The sequence below is a fragment of the Pezoporus wallicus genome, unplaced genomic scaffold (assembly GCF_028554395.1).
Source record: "Pezoporus wallicus isolate ANWC-B61680 ecotype Strahan unplaced genomic scaffold, APGP_CSIRO_Pwel_v1 contig_5485, whole genome shotgun sequence".
Classification (NCBI taxonomy): domain Eukaryota; kingdom Metazoa; phylum Chordata; class Aves; order Psittaciformes; family Psittacidae; genus Pezoporus; species Pezoporus wallicus.
The window spans coordinates 4,319,239-4,336,141 of record NW_026641550.1 but is presented as its reverse complement, the minus strand read 5'-3'; the positions used below and the strand labels follow the sequence as shown (position 1 = coordinate 4,336,141).

At 45.7% G+C, this 16,903-nt stretch overlaps 1 protein-coding gene across 4 annotated transcripts; it reads left to right on the top strand.

Annotated features, from left to right (window-relative positions):
• The first annotated feature begins 12,227 nt into the window (after positions 1 to 12,227).
• On the top strand, positions 12,228 to 15,557 carry ID4 (inhibitor of DNA binding 4). 4 transcript variants are annotated; one of them, XM_057424378.1, is made up of 3 exons: positions 12,228 to 12,839; positions 13,561 to 13,619; positions 14,331 to 15,557. In XM_057424378.1, exons 1-2 carry the CDS (start codon positions 12,441 to 12,443, stop codon positions 13,603 to 13,605), a joined length of 444 nt encoding a protein of 147 aa, XP_057280361.1. In that variant the 5' UTR covers positions 12,228 to 12,440; the 3' UTR covers positions 13,606 to 13,619; positions 14,331 to 15,557. The 4 variants fall into 4 exon arrangements, with proteins under 4 accessions (XP_057280361.1, XP_057280364.1, XP_057280363.1 ...); XM_057424381.1 differs by having other exon boundaries at positions 12,228 to 12,846; XM_057424380.1 differs by lacking the exon at positions 14,331 to 15,557 and adding an exon at positions 14,078 to 14,251.
• The last annotated feature ends 1,346 nt before the right edge of the window (positions 15,558 to 16,903 follow it).

Here is a 16,903-nt window from a genome sequence, read left to right as displayed (position 1 = left end):
CAGACACCACAGAATAAGACAATGAAAGTATTTGTACAGAAAGGTTCATGGATATTTATCAGACACAATGGTTGCCACCTGTGAGCCAGAAAGTCCTGTAACCACCCAATCCTACAGACATTGGATGATCAGAGGGCTGGAGCCCCTCCCGTATGAAAACAAGCTGAGAAAACTGGGGCTGTTCAGCCTGGAGAAGGCTGTGTGAAGATCTCATAGCAGCCTTCCAGTATCTGAAGGGGGCCTATAGGGATGCTGGGTAGGGGCTATTCATCAGGGACTGCAGGGACAGGACAAGGAGTAACGGGCTTAAATTAAAACAGGGAAGATTTAAGTGAGAGAATAAGGAAGAAGTTCTTTACCATGAGGGTGGTGAGGCACTGGAATGGGTTGCCCAAGGAACTTGTGGGTGCGCCATCCCTGGCAGTGTTCAAGGCCAGGCTGGATGAAGCCTTGGGTGAGATGGTTTAGTGTGTGAGGCATCTTTGCTCATGGCAGGGGGTTGGAACTAGATGATCTTAAGGTCCTTTCCAACCCTAACGATTCTATGATTCTATGACCACGGGTGAGCTGCCTCGACGCTTTCCCCTGGCCTGCCTGGCCACTCCACAGGGGTGACCTTGAGGCTGTCCTCACCTCAGTCCCTGCCTCACAGCAGCGCGCTCCCCAGCAAAAACACCCCTTTCCTCCTCCATTGGAGGTCGTCACCCATGAGCCCATACCGGCCCTTCTCCCCTGCGGCATGAAAGCCATCCCCAAAACCTTCCGTACGGGTGAAAACCGGCCGCCTCGTTTGCTGCTCCTTTCGCCCACCCTCCACCGGGACGGGTTTGCCCCGTAGCTCTCCCCCGGGGGCGCTTAAGGATGGGGCTTCACTTCAGGAGCGGCGCACGGGCAAAACCACTACGGAGGAAGCGGGGGTGGGGGAGCACCCCCATTACCACAGCGGTAAGAGAGACCCGCTCCCGCACCCCTCCCGTCCCGAGAACCGAGGCGGGAAGGCGACGGAGCGCCCGCGCACGCGCGCTCTCGCTGGCGGGCCTGGGCGGGCAGCTGGAAGTCATTGCCCGGAGATTGGCGTCCGCGTTGCCACGGCGACCGCCCCGGCGGCGCCAGCTGGGGCCGCAGTGTGAATGGGTGATGTCACGCGCCCGGCGCCGGCCAGTCTGGGCCGCCCGGGCCGAGGCATCAGCTGGGAGGGGGAATGAGGGAGGGGGGGAGTGAAGGAGAGGCACGCGGGAGCCCGCGCCCCGCAGTGTTCACACGCACCCCACGGCCACGCGTGGAGGAGGGGGGGGGGGGTATGAGGGGGGAAGGGGGGTGCCAGGGTACCTTCCCCCCCCAAGCGCGTTGCCGCCGGTGCGGGAGATGGAGAGGTGGCGTTCCCGCCGCTTGTCCCCCGGTAACCGTGTGGGCCGTGCCAGCGCTGCCCATTGTCCGGGCGGAGATGTCTCTGTTCTCATCCTCAATGCATCGGCAGGCACTTTAGAAAAGTTCTTTCCTGCAGGAATGAGGGGGCTTTTCACTGCGCTCCAACGAGGTTTACAATCCCTGCCAACGCTCCCGAACTTCCCGCATTCAGACTCGAAGTTTCCCACGAGATTCCCACACTGCAGAATACCTGATTATAATTTAGGCAGTTTCAGTAATACATCGTCTCAAACTTGCAATGAACAGTTTGCTTCACGTAGGGAATTCTTCATTACTTTCTTACCGGAGTTCTTCATGAGAGGATGCATTCCTCATGGAGCAACTTGGGCTCAGAGTAGGAAAATCAGATTGTTCCTTAATATAGATTGTTACTTGCATAGATTCACTTTTTACATTAGTTTCAGTCTGGTTTTGGGACAAAAGCCAGCATAGCTGTTTTGTGACCCAGCAGGAGATGCAGGTTGGGTTTAAACATAAATTTATCTCAGGAAAGACATTAAAGTGTTGCACAGTTTTTTGCAGCGAATGGAATGCCCCCCCCCCCCCCCCATCAGTCAGAAACTCCGGCTTCTCGGTATTTTATCTCATCTTCATCGCACAGCACCTCTAGCTGTGGGCCTCAGAGCCTGCATGCATGGCAGCTAGCTCTTCCAGGCTGAGGAGATGCGACATTAGGTTACTCGTCAGTAAAACCTTAGACCAGCTTAAATCACTTACACATTTTTTGTGTTTTACTTCATCTGGCATTTGGCAGGTGGCCACTTGTGGTCAGGCAGGTGGGATGCTTGCAATGATTTTCACTGTAATTCTGCTTATTTTAACTCTCTGTTAATAAATTGGTTTGGTGCAAAAGTTCCCAGGGAGGAAAAGGTCAGGTCCGAACCTTCAGGAGTAAATACAACCACTTGCAGTCATAAAGAAGCCTTCAAAGGCAGCAGAAATGGTTGCTGAAATGTCACTGGTCAGCTTGCAGACCCTTTATCTGAACCTTGTTGCAGCAAAAGTTCAGCCACCTGAAATAGCCTGAGCAGCAGCATCTCAACACAGGGCCAGGGTGGGCAAAGCACCCTGTGAGAGCAGGGTACAGGTTCCCTGGGGACAGTCACAGACCAGGGACTGAGGAGGAGGAATGATGGGGGGGGGGGACCCCTCGGCATTCCACCACAGCTCAGCCCTGATGCTGAGGATGGATTTTTGAACCAATTCAAGTGGTGTAGATTTGCTCTGTGTGCAACGCGACAGCTAAAGCCTGCATGCAAAGGGACCCTGCAGTGTAATGTGTCAAGACTGGTGGCATTATTCACAGGTGTACAGCAAAGTGTAAGGGCAGGCGTGTATGAAGGACTCACCCTGCAAGCACTGATTTGTGTGAGGTCAGCCAGTATATGTGCATGCTACAGGATCAAACATCTTTCTCTGGTTTGCTGGACATTTTAGAAATTCGAGGGGGGCAAGTAAACTGAGTTTATGTAAATATGATTTCAGTGTGAGGCTCAAGTCTTTCTGATGTTAACTGCTTGATACGATGTTTAGATCTGACTGACCTGCCACCTTAAAATTTTACAGGGATTTTAACGCTGCTTGCTTTTGATGGCTGCTTAAAGGGAAATTAATCTGAGAACAATCATTGACAGTCAGCCATGTCCGTCAGGTAACTTTGCAGTAAACGAAATAAATTCCAGCTGGTGGGGGAAGGGAGAGAGCGTCCTGAGAAACCCGCTCCTCCGCTCCCATTGATCATCACCTGCGCTGGACTTCATACAGCAGTTTAATCCTATTCTCTCCCTCAAAGGTTTCAAGCCTCTGCAAGATCCTGACTGCTAGGGAACAAAGACTGGTATGTGGTTCCCTCAAAGGTCAGTCATTAACCTGCCCCAACAACAGTTTTAGGAAGATCAAGGCAATGAAGAAAAACTAAGAAAAAGCACTTTCACTTTGGAATGAATTGTTCAAAACGCCCTTATGCATTCAGTTTTATTCCCTTTCAGCTCCTCACTTTTTAGTTCCTGCACGTATTTATTTCTCATCAGGAATAATGGCAAGATTTGCTCTCCCAGAGATTTGACCTTAAGTTTATTCTAACCACAACACTATAGACCATTTCATCAATTATGAATGTACTCATGTGTATAGAGGAATTCATAAGCCAGCTCTGTAATGCTACCTTGTTCTGGAGACTTACCCTTATAAATAAATTAGGGCCTTATCTTTATGAAATACCAGGAAAGAAAGACAGCAAGAAGGAAAGAGAAAAAGACACACAGACAAAAAGAGGAAAGAAGAAAGAAAGAAAGAGAGAAAGAGAGAGAGAGAAAGAGAGAGAGAAAAAGAGAGAGAAGGAGAAAGAAAGAGAGAAACAAAGAAAGAGAGAGAGAGAAAGAAAAGAAAGAACTAGAAAGCCACATTTTTCTAATGATAAAAGGACAGAGGCTAATATCAGAAGTGGTTTCTCTGTGATTTGTGTTTTCTGTGCCGGTGTGTCTGTATGTGAGACAATATACTGGACTTGGAGTAGCCAGACTATCAATAAGACATTTATTTCCATAAGTTATTGATGACCCTTTAGCTCACAAGTGACAGGCCAAAGCAGAGCCACGAGCAACTCTGAAAGGTCATCAATAACAACTGAAAATAAATGTTTTATCCAGTGCCTGCCCATTGTGTGTCCTGTTTATGCTATGCCAGTTTAAGTTTCACCTGGCATAGTTTTTAATGAGCTGTAATTACCTTAGCTCCTGTCTTGGGTCTTTCAGAAGTGGAAGAAGGAAGACAAACACACACCACACACACATCCCCATCCCCACTTGCTTGCTCGCACACCTCATGGAGTACCTTTTGTCCAATACAGAGGGAAAAGCATGCATCTCTCAGCACATCAGGATGAAACAGTACCCTAAAGAGCGAAAGGAGAGACTGCCACCTCACTAAAACATTAAACACCATGGAGAATCTTGAAGTTACAAGTGCAAGGCTGTTCAGAAGAAAGAAGATACAGAGGGGACAGGGAGAAAAAACAAAAAAGAGAAGCTGAGATGCAAGGTTGTAAATAAGTCATATCTCATACTAAGATTACAAATATATAATATGCTATTAATGCTTTTCTAATAATAATTCGTACCATACTGCAAGGTTGATGCACTGTGTACGTTAAGGAGTTCCCACAGGCAAAAGAAAGCACTTTATGTCTATCAGGAAGCTCTTACTCCAAGTGGAAAAAAACTGCAGTGGACACTAGATACAACCCAGTGGAGACCAAAAATTTAATTTGGTTTGAATAACCATGGCCAGTATCCACAATGGCTTTCAATTAAAGTTTTTAATTTAAAATTTCGATTTTTCTTACTATTTTGGATTTGTGTTTTCATATTTTTAAAAAATTTTTTTTTTGAGAATTAATTCACAGGCACCCAATGTAGAGTAACTATTTCAAGAGGTTGGTCTGAAATAGGCTAATGACTTAGCATCCAGTTGTGAAACTTTTGCTCACTTGAGAGTCCTTATACCCACATCCTTACTCAGGCAAATAAGCTCATTAACTTCAAGACAAACTTTCTATATAAGCAAGGATTTGTGCTGCTTTTCAAGTCAATTTCTCCATTGAGGTAAATTAAGAGATTTGCTTGAGTAAAATATATCAGTGCTTTAAAGTGTTGGAAGAGCATGTTAGTGGAGTAAAAATTACCAAAATAAATGTCATTAACACTTCAAGGAAAGTATGTGGAAACATACTGGTATTGAAGACAACTTGAAATAGTTACTTAGCATAAGCTGTGTGATTACCCAAAATATTCTTATATATGCACATCATTTAGCTTTAAGAAAACAAAGTCAAAACTGTCAGAAAATTTGCATGTTGAAGCATTTTTAATAGCAATTTTGAATATGTCTTTGAAATATTTTTGCATAGCTTGCCCCCTGCATAAGAAGCAAAGACATGAAGAATTGCTACACAATTACTCTAAAATGGAAAATAACATTCATTCCCATTTTTTGTAAGGGAAAATTAGTAAGACACAGAATATATTTAACTGTGAAGAATTGCAGTTCATGGATCAGTGTCCAATATTCTCCTTACATCCATTTTTCTTTTTTCTGCATATCCAGCCATTTGCACTCTGCAACGTATATCTTGATTTAAATTCGCTGGTCTACGGAGTGGTTTTCATTACACAATGCCATTGACTAATAAATATATAAGGTCATTTTAGTATATACTATTTGCCAGAATTAAAACCCCTGAGTATGACCCCATCTGCCTAAAGGAGACATTACCTGTCATCACTTTTTTTCTTGCTCTCTAAACATGAAATCCTGCAAGAGCTGTTTTCTGTCAACAAAAGCTGAGGACTCTTGTTTTCTTAAGTGACAACTTTCTCAGAAGCCATGCAGGCTATAAAGAAAGATCACAGAGAGCATCCTACCACAAATTAATACAAAACCCATCTTTTTAGCAGTCTGTTTTCTCAAACACACTCAAGTACATAAGTAAATTAAAACAGTGCTGTGATCCTATAAATAAATCCTATTATTCTACTATTTCTTCCACAAGATAGAAGAGAAGAATGAGGAACAGGCTTTTGCTTCTGTTACCAAGCACTTGGTAGATCCTCACATGTTATAGCAACAGGAACTCTATAGCAGGTAAATAAATAGATAACTAGGTTACACGGAATTCAGCATGCACTGGAAGTGCATGGCATGGGCCATTAATAACTGCAGTCAGGGGATTTGAAGGTACATTGAAAAGCTTCCCCTCCACACACACAGCCACCAGACTTGAATTTCTAGTTCTTTCTAACTTTTGTTCCCAGCAATGTCACCAGTGTGACTTGAACCAAGTCAACAAACAGTGTTTTCTATAGTCCTTTAAATACTGGTCAGGCTGTTAGAAGCATGAAGCAAAATGCAGAATTGTAAATCAATATTTGGCAAGCAGGTGATACCTGAAAGTGACACTGACCCATAAAAGTACCAACTGACTGCAGTCACAGAGAACACTGATGCATTTGCATCAAACCAGAGGAAGCGAAGGTCTCTCCATCTACCTTGGATGTCCCTTCACTGTGGGAAAGGCTGCCTTCACAGTCAGGGAGAGGGAGGTCATTTCTCATTTTAATTAAAAAAATATATAAATAAAAAGATAAGCTCCAAAGATTTTGAAGAATTCCTTAAAACACTCATAGAGAACAAATAACAAACATATTTACATTAGCTTTCAAGATGTATAATGTTGTATTAGTACAAGGTATTGCCATTGTTTCTTCAGGGTTGTTTTGTTTTTTTTTTTTTTGTGGCATGAAGTTAGACTGCTTTTGCTGATGAAGCTCTTCAGGTTCTCCGAAAATAAATACCAGTATCATTGGTGTAATGATAACATATGCAGATGAGCATGTACACATCCAGATACTTATTTAATTTAGGTCAATTTGCTCATTGTCCCTGTAGGCTGTATTATTTGTGTGATTATAGAGCTCTTAATGCAAACTCATAACAAACATGAAAATAATATGAGGCTGTTTTCAGGCAGATTGGCTGAGGATTTCTGTCTACAAACAAAGGACCTGACATTGCACATAAATCTGATCTAAATCTACACAAAATGAAATTAAAGTTAAGACTCCAAATTCAATCTGTTACTGTGCACCCCAGTTTAATGGAGTGTTCTTCAGGAAGCTGCTCGAAATACTCCTAAATTATTTTTCCCCTTCCCCAGAATAAGCATCTTGATTGCTTATATTTGGACCATACTGCAGTAGGCTGTCAACATGAGTTATCTTTTTTGCCACAAGCTTGCTTCAGTCAGTGCAGAAATCTGACATTACCCAACAAACCCAGTGTTTCTGGTCACCTGAACAAAGCAACCTTCTTAAATGACATTAGCCTTCGGCCGACATACAACCACCAGCAAAATGCCAGGGCATCTGTCAGTGACATACCAATGTTGTCTGCTGCCACAGACTCTCAAAGGCAAGAGAGTTTCTATGAATTTCTACAACGTAGCCATGCTGGAAGCAACACAGCAAGAAAAGCTATTCTAGACACTAACCCCATTAAAGTCCTTTTTTGGTTCTTTCCACTAATTGAGGTAAATGTTTCTTTATGCAGTTATTTCCATGCTTGTGTAAAAAAGGGCTTACATAAGCATCAAGCCACGGAGAAGGACTGGTGTTTCTATAATCTGTTCCTCATCTCTCCAAAATATTTGTTGTCATGTGATTTTTTTGTAGCATATGAAGCTGAAGGAAAGCATATAAGGATGGATAGGAGCATGCTCCGGTCATTAGGAGGATGCTCTAAGCTGGACAACTATGTGAACATGGAAAAAAATTAAAAAATCTCCTTTGTTTGTGAAGAGCTGTTGTGAGCAATTAACAAGCATTTCTTCATTTTATTTATATTAAACTTCATGCACAGGGGACAATGGGGAAGTCAAAGTCTTAAGAATCTCTTAGGATTTCTCATTAAACAGAAAATTCTGTCATGACCACAACCAGAGAATGAGGAAAAAAAAAAAAAACAAACCCATCATGTTAAGTGAAGTGTGTGAGTTTTATTTAGATTTTGGATTTGAGGAAAATAGGGATAACAGTACTCCAGATGACTTGTGCTATTTGGGGAGAAGGTTTGCGTTAAGTGTTTGGAAGAGCTCTGATGATGAATTGTCTCTGGTGAGGAATGCTAGCACAAGACCAATGGATTTTGGTCTCTTGGTAGTATGCAGAGTGAGGTGACTTGTCTCTGCTCCCCAAATTCCTGATGGATCTTCCCTGACCTATTCTAAGGACCCATGTGGTGTCACTGCAAAGAAGCCCACAGTCTCACCTCCATGTTGGTGTGCAAGGGAACGTAGGCATTTAGGAATAATAATCCAATAAAAGATTTACATATTCTTTCCTCCATCTCACTCCCCCACCCAATTTTTCATTTCATATCACTATCCCCTGTTGCCAAAAGGAGTTTATCTATGGTATTTGATAAGGGAGCACTAAACACATTATAGTGCTATTTTAAATGACATCACAACTAACTAGATATTTTAATTGAAGGTAAATAACCAATATTATTGCCTTCTGAATGATAGCAATAGTGGAGAGTAATGGCACCACTGAGGAATCAACTGCTATTTCCCTCATAAACCATAAACCATTCAGAGATTTATAATGCTTTTTTAATGATCAGCCCTTCTCGGTGTTGAGCAGTTCCTCTGAGATCCCGAGTCTTCTGGCTGCCTGCTGGAGTCAACAGGAATGGACAGCAAGGAGTCTCACATATCTCTGTGCCCACCAGGATGAAACTTGCCCCATCAGTTATTGGCCTAAAGCAAAGGAAAGCTTGGCATTTTACTGCACTGCTCTGATATAGTGTGCCCCAAGCCCCAAAACAGGGACATTTGACTCAGCCACTGTTTCATAACCTGCTCAAGGATAAAAATGCATCGTACATTTGTGTGCATTTCATGCCCTCTTAAGGTAGGTATAGCAAGTAACCTTGTGTAAGAAACCACTTTGCTTGCTTCCCTCTAAATGTGTTCTCTTCAAATTCTATCTGTCCTGAGACTATGTGAACTAATAAGGTACTATCCAATGCACCATTTAGTTCAGTGGCATCGTATCATGCACAAACATCTATGGATCCAGAGTGCTGTCAGAGAAAATGTCCAGTGTTCTGCACTTGGAAAGACTGTCCCCCTTCCTTGGTGCCATCACCCAGAGACACTGTCAATGCCTCAGCTTATTTTTCCAGCTGGAGTCAACAGCATATTCATGTACTCAGACCTGTGCTGACAAATTCAGCCTACATTACTCATTCTTGTTAAATTCAATGGGATTATCCTCATGACAAAGGGGATACAAGGCTAGTCATTACATTTTCATTTTACTTTGGTTTTAAATCAAAAGCAACTTTTTTGAACTCCAGAGAGCACCTGTGATGTGATCTGAACTCATCAATTCTCTTTTAATGGACTAAACTGGCCCATTGAAGCATTACTGAGGATCTAGTCAGATTAATATTACAAGAGCTGGTTACAATGGAAATGAATCTTGACTCTGCATGTAGGAAGAGAGCACAGAAAAACCCAGCCAAGACAGATGAGCTCCACCAGCCAGGCAGGAAAGGACCACATGCTTAAAGATGCACAGAATTTACTTTAAAACTCCAAACTTGGTCTAGTGAAAAACAGGAGCATTAATCCCTCCTAGTCATGTCATGAAAAATATTGCTGTCAATAGAAGTACGAACAGAGGCTTTGTCCTTCTCTCTCATGTACATCTTCAGGGATGAAGAGCTTGTCTAACACCTACCTCCATTGCCAACATTCTGTGATTTCCAACCCATTTCTACAGCAATTTACTTAGCATCTGGTGCACATCCAATCTAAATTTTGAAAAAGCAGCCGACCCAACCTGCTCCGACTCTAGTCAATGACAAAACTCCCATTGACTTCAAGGAGAGCAAAAGGAGACCGGTTATTAACAGGGAATTGGTGCCTGTTGTTCAGCCGAGCATGTCAGACTAGCATGTATCCACTTCATGAGTATCAAAAGGAGTTACTAGAGGAAATCCCCTGAATATTTATACAATATTTGGAGGGGTAGGGCTGTTTTTCCCTCTCCCACATGTCTCTACTGTGATATGTTAGCTATGTGAACACATAGGCTTCTTGCAACTTTGACAATGCTTACAGACCGTCAGATTTCCTTTCATATCCTCTTTAGTGGAAATAGCCCAGTGGAAAAAGAGGTCAGCAGCACATCATGGTTCTTCTCGGGTTTCCAGAAATACTGAGTCATCTTCAAGAGTTAATGTGGTCTCAGTAGATTTGCTATATAGTGCTGGTACAGTGTCTGTGTAAGAGGGGGAAGGGGGAGAGAGAGAGAGAGAGATTTGTGTGTGTACAGAAATAATTTGTCCAGATTAGCTCTGGGAGAGTTAAAGGGGAACCAGTTACATACTGGGGTTTCCCAGAGATTTCCAGTGAGAGCAGACAAGCTCCCAGGAGGGATTCAGTGCGATTCAGTACAAACAGAACAACCCAGTATTGCAGCGTATCTAATTTCATGCAGATTTTAATTAAATGGGACCAGCAAGACTTCAGCCTTCCTGCTCGCCATAATTTAGAAGTCTTTTTTTTTTTGCTCTGAGACTGCACATCAATTCTGTCCATATTACCAGGACTCTGGGAAGCAGGCAAAGTGTAAGCATAATATATGTGTTAAGGCCCATATATATTTCCACCTCTTGAGACTCAGAGACTGCAGGGGAGAAGAGTTTCACAGAATAAGAACAATGAGTGCGGCAGAATTGGGATCATCCTGCCCATGGCTAATGGAAATACATCTTTTCTACACATCAACATAATGTAACACATAAATGCAGACCTCAGTCTAGATTTACACCTCAAAGATTGACACCATGCACTTGGATTTCGTGTTGGGGGGAGCCCAACTGCTGTGGATGGCACTGGTAATGTGGGACAAAATAAGGAAAACAAGTAAGAGTATTTGTAAGCAGAGCCTCAAAACATATGTTTTTAAAGGGTGAGAGAGAATGAAAGTATGCTTCGTTATACACTTCAGATGATCCAGTCTCAGTGCTCATTCAAGTTCTGGGTTTGACAGCTTCCCACTGTATCCTTTATATATCACCCGTGGTGACTAAGCATTGTGGGGACATGCAATCATTAATCACCATTATGGATTTCTGCCCTTCTGCTGGGTTTCACTTACGAACTTAGGGGCAGATCCTGCAGCCTTTACTCCTCCCTGCAGTCCTTTGCCCAAGCAATCAGCCCTGCTTCACTCGCAGAGAGCTCAAAGAGCTGCATCATCTGTAGGATCGGGTGCTGAGTTTCTTACACCAGTGTCCCATTCAGATACGCAGTGGATCTTAATCCTTAGCAGGAATTAACAGAGAGTTTGAACACTGCATTATTAAATTAAAAGGTTACAGTCTACTGCAAAATTACTTAAGCAGGACTCAAGAGTGTCTGTTAATTTTAATGCTCTGCCTGAAAGTACAGAACTTTGGACATTTCCAGCATCATATTTAAAACATGGTACAACAACTAATACGTGATCTGGTGCATTAATGGACCAAATTAAGTTACAGGTATGAATTTTACATAAAACGGATTAATATTATATGTCATGGAGGAATTTTAAATACTCCATCTCCATGCATTTTTAATAGTTATGTGCTCTAATTTAATGTTCCCAGGCATTGCTTTGCTTGAAGTCCCTAAACCCTCCTCCTTCCTTCTTCCCCTCTCCTCTTCCCCTTCAAGTTTTGCTTGGGTTTTTCCCTGCGCTTAAATCAGCATCCCAAAGTCCCTCAAAATATGTGGAAAGCCTGGCTGGGTCTTCAGACACCGAAGATAAAACCGCGTTTCACGACCCGAGGAGATATCACCCCTCCCGCGGGGGGAGGCAGCCGCCATCCTCCGGGCTGGCGGCTGGGAGCATCGCCGGTTGCGGAGCTACGCACCGGACCGCTGGGGCGGCGCCAAGAACCGCCGGGCGGTGGATCCCGACCGCATTCCCTCAGTCCTTCCTCCAGGGGACCGCCCCCCTCTTCCTCCTCCGCCACCGCCTCCTCCCCGCGGGGGTCAGCGCCAGCCGCCCGCCCCCTCCAGCAGCGCCACGGCCCCCCCGGCCGCTCCGCCATTGGCAGGCGCCGCGATCCAGGAGGAGATGCGGCGCTCTGATTGGCGCGCCCCGCCCGCACCCCGCGATATATATGGGGCGGCGCGGGCAGCGGCGGTGGCAGAGGCGGCTGTGCCGTTGTAGTCGGAGGCTGCGGGAGGAGCGCTTTTCTCGCCAGCGCGGCTGTTGACGAGCGGCCCTGCGAGCACTTCTCGTAGCATCCTCGGGAAGGGCCGCCGGCAGCGCCAGCAAGGCTGCGTCCGTGACCCGCTCCCGTCGCGTTGCGGGCGGTGCGTGCGCGGCTGTCCGAGGTCGCAGGAGGCGGCAGCGGTGGTGGAGAGGGAGGTCTTCCTCCCTCCCTGCGGCATCATGAAAGCTGTGAGTCCCGTCCGACACCCCAGCCGCAAGGCTCAGCCCGGCGTGACGGGCGGCGGCGGGGGCCACCCGGCCCTGCGGTGCCTGGCCGAGCACAGCGGCTGCAAGGGGAGCCCGTCGTCGGGCGAGGAGCCTGCGGCGCTGTGCCTGCAGTGCGATATGAATGACTGTTACAGCCGGTTGAGGAAGCTGGTGCCCACCATCCCGCCCAACAAGAGGGTCAGCAAAGTGGAGATCCTGCAGCACGTCATCGACTACATCCTCGACCTGCAGCTGGCTCTGGAGACGCACCCGGCGCTGCTTCGGCAGCAGCAGCAGCCACCCGCCCTGCACCCGGGTAGCTGTCCCGTGGGCACCCCAAGGACCCCGCTGACAGCCCTCAATACTGACCCGGTAAGAGGTGCGTGCCACGCCAGCCCGCGGTTCGGGATGCTGAGCGGGAGGAGGGCAGCGCAATGGCCCGACGGGCAGCGTCGGCCGCCGTGGGAGCTCCCGGTGATGCCTCGCCGCTGCCGGCCTAGTGGTTATGCCGAGCGGCAGCAGCCCCCAAATATACGGGGTGGGTGGGCGCAGGATCGCCTCGGCGGTGCGCGGCGGGTGCCTGCATCCCCTCGGTGCAGGCAGGCGCCCGCACGGTGTTTACCGTGTAATTACAGCCTCTCGAGGGAGCCGCTGTAATCAGAGTGTTTGCACACACGGGAGCAGACGCGCTGCTCCTCTGCTTCCCAGCCCTCCGCTGAGCGGAGCGAGCGTGAGCGCGTTTGGGGGCCGTGCACATTCAACGACCTCGGTGCAGCGTGCTTTTAGGTGGGGGGAGGACACCGGGGAGCCTCTCCAGTCCGCGGGACCCCTGTGGCAGCCCGGGGGCGCGGGGAGCGGCGTGCCTCGGCACCCCATGTGCCGGTGCTTCCCCCACGGCCCTTTCGCTCTGCGCTCCCGAGCTGGTGCCCGGCTGGGCACCTCCTGCAGCCGGGAGCTCCCAGCGGCGCTTCCCGGCGGGAATGTGGCAGTGCCCTGGGCGGGGAAGGGGGATCTGGAGAGTGTGTGTGGGGGGCAATCTCCGTGCCTTTCTCCCCACACCCGTTCTAACATGCCGTGTTTCCTTGCTGCGCAGGCTGGCTCTGTTAACAAGCCGGGGGACAGCATCCTCTGCCGCTGACCGCCGCTCCCCAGGTGAGTGCCGGGTGGGCGCGGGGCCGCGGCGGCGGGCGGGGGTGCCAGGCAGCGCACACGGCTTCCCGATGGGAAGCCTGCCGAAGGTGTTGGGGGGGTTGGGGAGAACATGAACCCGCAAGAAATATTTGCAGGACGCTTTGGGCTTTTAATTAGCGGAGTGGTTATTTTATTTTCTTTAATTACCGGGTTTTGTTTTGTTGCCTTTTTGTGGTTTTTTTTTTTTCTTTCCAAACACACCCCCACCCCCCCCCCCGCTCTGTTCTTCCCCAAAGAGCTTCTGGCGCGGCGCGCAGCTGCGCATCCCTCCGCCTTGGCCCAGCCTGGGAGCTGCGGTTGTTGTTTGACCTGGTTTGTTTTGGGTTGTTGATCAAGCATGTCTTGTGTGTTGTTGGTGGCGCCAGTCGGTCTGGAGCGGAGCGGTTCACACACCCCCTCTATTCATTCCTCTCCCACAGGTGTGCGGCGGCGCCGCCGCGCAGAGGCACCGCGGGGGGCGGGAGGGGGGGGGGAGCCCCAATCCCGGCCCGGCCCCGCCGCACCGGAGGAAGAAGCCATCCAACCTCCCGAGCAATTCCCATGCTTCGCCCCGGCAGAGCCTTTTCACCCCTTTGCACGTCCGTAGCAACCCCCCCACACACACACACACGCCTCGGTTCCCATCACCCGCCCAGACACACAGCCCGTCTCTTCTCTTCGTTTCCCGACCAGATGTGAGCCGTGCGACCGCGGTTGTCGGCCTCGAGCTGGAAAAGTTGCGACTCTGCCCCGGGATAAGAGGACCCGAACCTAAACCAGACTTTAGAAGCGTTGTAACTCGTAAGGGACCGAGCAGCTGAATCTTGAAGCTTTACTAATCTACCAGAGCATTTGTAGATGATATTTGACATCTATTGTTTAAAATAGATGGATTTTATTTGGGGCCCAGGGAACTTTCTTCTCCCTGCAGGAATGTTACATATTGTATAGATAAATGAGTGACATTTCATACTGTGTATATATAGAGATGTTCTATAAGTGTGAGAAAAGTATATGCTTTAATAGACTACTGTAATTATAAAATATTTTTAATTAAATATTTTTTTGTAAATATTATAAAGGTGTGTATGTTTTTTTTAAATCTGTGGGAATATCTCTTTAGAAAACCACAGCTCAAGTATGGAGCTGCTAATATGGAAATATCTTGAATGTTTAGGGCCTCTTTTTTTGTTTGTCCCCAGATGTCCTTTAGACTCAGAAGTTAACAGCTATAGCTAGTGGTCCTGCATGATTGCATGAGATGTCTAATTGCAAATAAACTTGTTTGGAGTCCATACAAACGTGTTTTCCTCAATCTAGACTTGAAATGTTTGTAAGTGTATTATACATTTTGAGACTACACTTTTGTCATTTAGGCACAGGGTTTTTTGTGCATTCTATAGGAGTAGCAGTAAGATGTAGTGTTTTTACTGAGAATAGAAAAATTCTATCTAGTTTTTGCATTATGGGGGCGATGCTTTAGATCTTTAATCAGCTTTTCTTTAAAAAATCTGCTGTTGCATCCGATCAAGAAATTTGTTCTGGAACTTCATTCAGCACCAAGAGGTTTTATTGCAACCTTGCGTTCCTACAGCCTATTAACTGCTTAAAAAGTGAAAACAGTTCTCTGCTTGCAACCAAAGGGCAAACCATTAACAAAACCAGTTGCTGTTTCCTTCGTCCAAAGAGTATTAATACCGAACTGCAGAAAAGCACATGGGCAAAGTCGTTACGATCAGTGATGTAAATTCACCTTAAAATGAACTTAAGTAGACCAAAAATCTGATAACTGCGTCAAGATTATTTTTCTAGTACAAAATGACTTACATTTCACTGCAGCTATGTTACAGTTAAAATCCTGTTTAATCTCTGTGATGTGTAACTACATGTGAACATTAAACTAGATTTACCTGTCTTTAACTGTGATTCTTCAGCTTATTTCTTCAATCCTCTGAATTTGCACTCTCTCCACTTATATTTTGTACATAACCATTTGATGGGCGAGTTAATTTTACAATGGGCTTTTGTACAGTCAAGTCTTGCAGACTGCAAACTCATGTCCAGCCAGGCTCGGTGAAAGATGTTCATCTGTGTGATCAGTAGCCTGCACACCAGTGAAATGAGATTTTCAGAGTGGGAGAATTAAGCAGGATTTAATTGGGTACTTTGTAAATAGCTAGCCAACTGTGTGTGTAACATGGTCTGTTTGACTAAAAAAGAGGATTTGTTTCAGATTATACAAGTGTCAAAAGTACTGTAGCCCAAGGGGCAACTTCTATTAAGTTAAATATTTATAAGGAAATTAACTACTGGGGTCATTAGCTATTGACTACAGGGATAGTGTCAACAAGATGAACATTCTCTTAATCAAAATAATTGTGTAACGATCAAATCAAAAAGTAGGTAAACACATTCGCAAACATAAACCTCCTGTCATTGCAAATTCATTGAAGACGGGGGCATTTCACTGGCTGATCTCTGACTTGAGGGGTGGGGAGTGGGACCCTGCGATGATTTCCCCAGCTTAGATGTTATAATAATAGTAGTTTAATGAACAAAATGCATGTTCTTGAGTCCATGGACTTCTCGTCCTGTGTCTCCAGCTAACTCAGTGATGGCAAGAATGCTATGAATAGGATTTTTTACTGCAGTTTGGGAATTCTTACATTGTGTTTAAAAAAAGAAAATCATCCTTTTCCTAAGGAATGGTTTAAATTTGCATTTGCTTTCTTTGTTTATCTTATTAATATTTATACTTTCCTCCTTGCTTTAGCTTGTATAGCTCAGCTTATTTTGTATACACTTTTTCAGTGACATTAGTTCTCCATGTCCTCATTTGTTTCCATCCACCGTTGTTGCCAAATTACAGAGTTCTGTTACACAGAAGAGGAAGCAAGCAAAAGGTGGTGTCTTAAAATATGAAACTACCTTGTAGAGTTCCTGCATATCAAAGCTTATGTATCCTAGGAGAGTTGATAAATCACTGAGCTACTCTTCGAAGAGAGTGGACTAAACCTGATTGTTTCAGGTCATGGCAATCTCCTGTTGAGTTTAGTGGCTTGGCGATTTGGCTTTGCTTTTTTAAAAACTGTTCCGGTGCAAAACGTTAGGACCTTTATAAGATGAAATTTTACTAAAAAGAGCCTTGAAATTTTTTCTTGTTATATAATATTCTTGACAAATGTCAAAGCCTATATGTAACACTGAGAAAAGCTCTTATCGCAGCATAGTAGATGCTGATCTTGATTTATTCCTTACACTATGTA

What these genes read in the sequence shown, in the direction of transcription:
- ID4 (XM_057424378.1), top strand. Translation starts at nt 12,441, where the DNA reads ATGAAAGCTGTGAGTCCCGTCCGACACCCCAGCCGCAAGGCTCAGCCC. An exon ending in CAGCCCTCAATACTGACCCG is followed by an intron (nt 12,840 to 13,560) that starts GTAAGAGGTGCG and finishes CTTGCTGCGCAG; the next exon opens with GCTGGCTCTGTTAACAAGCC.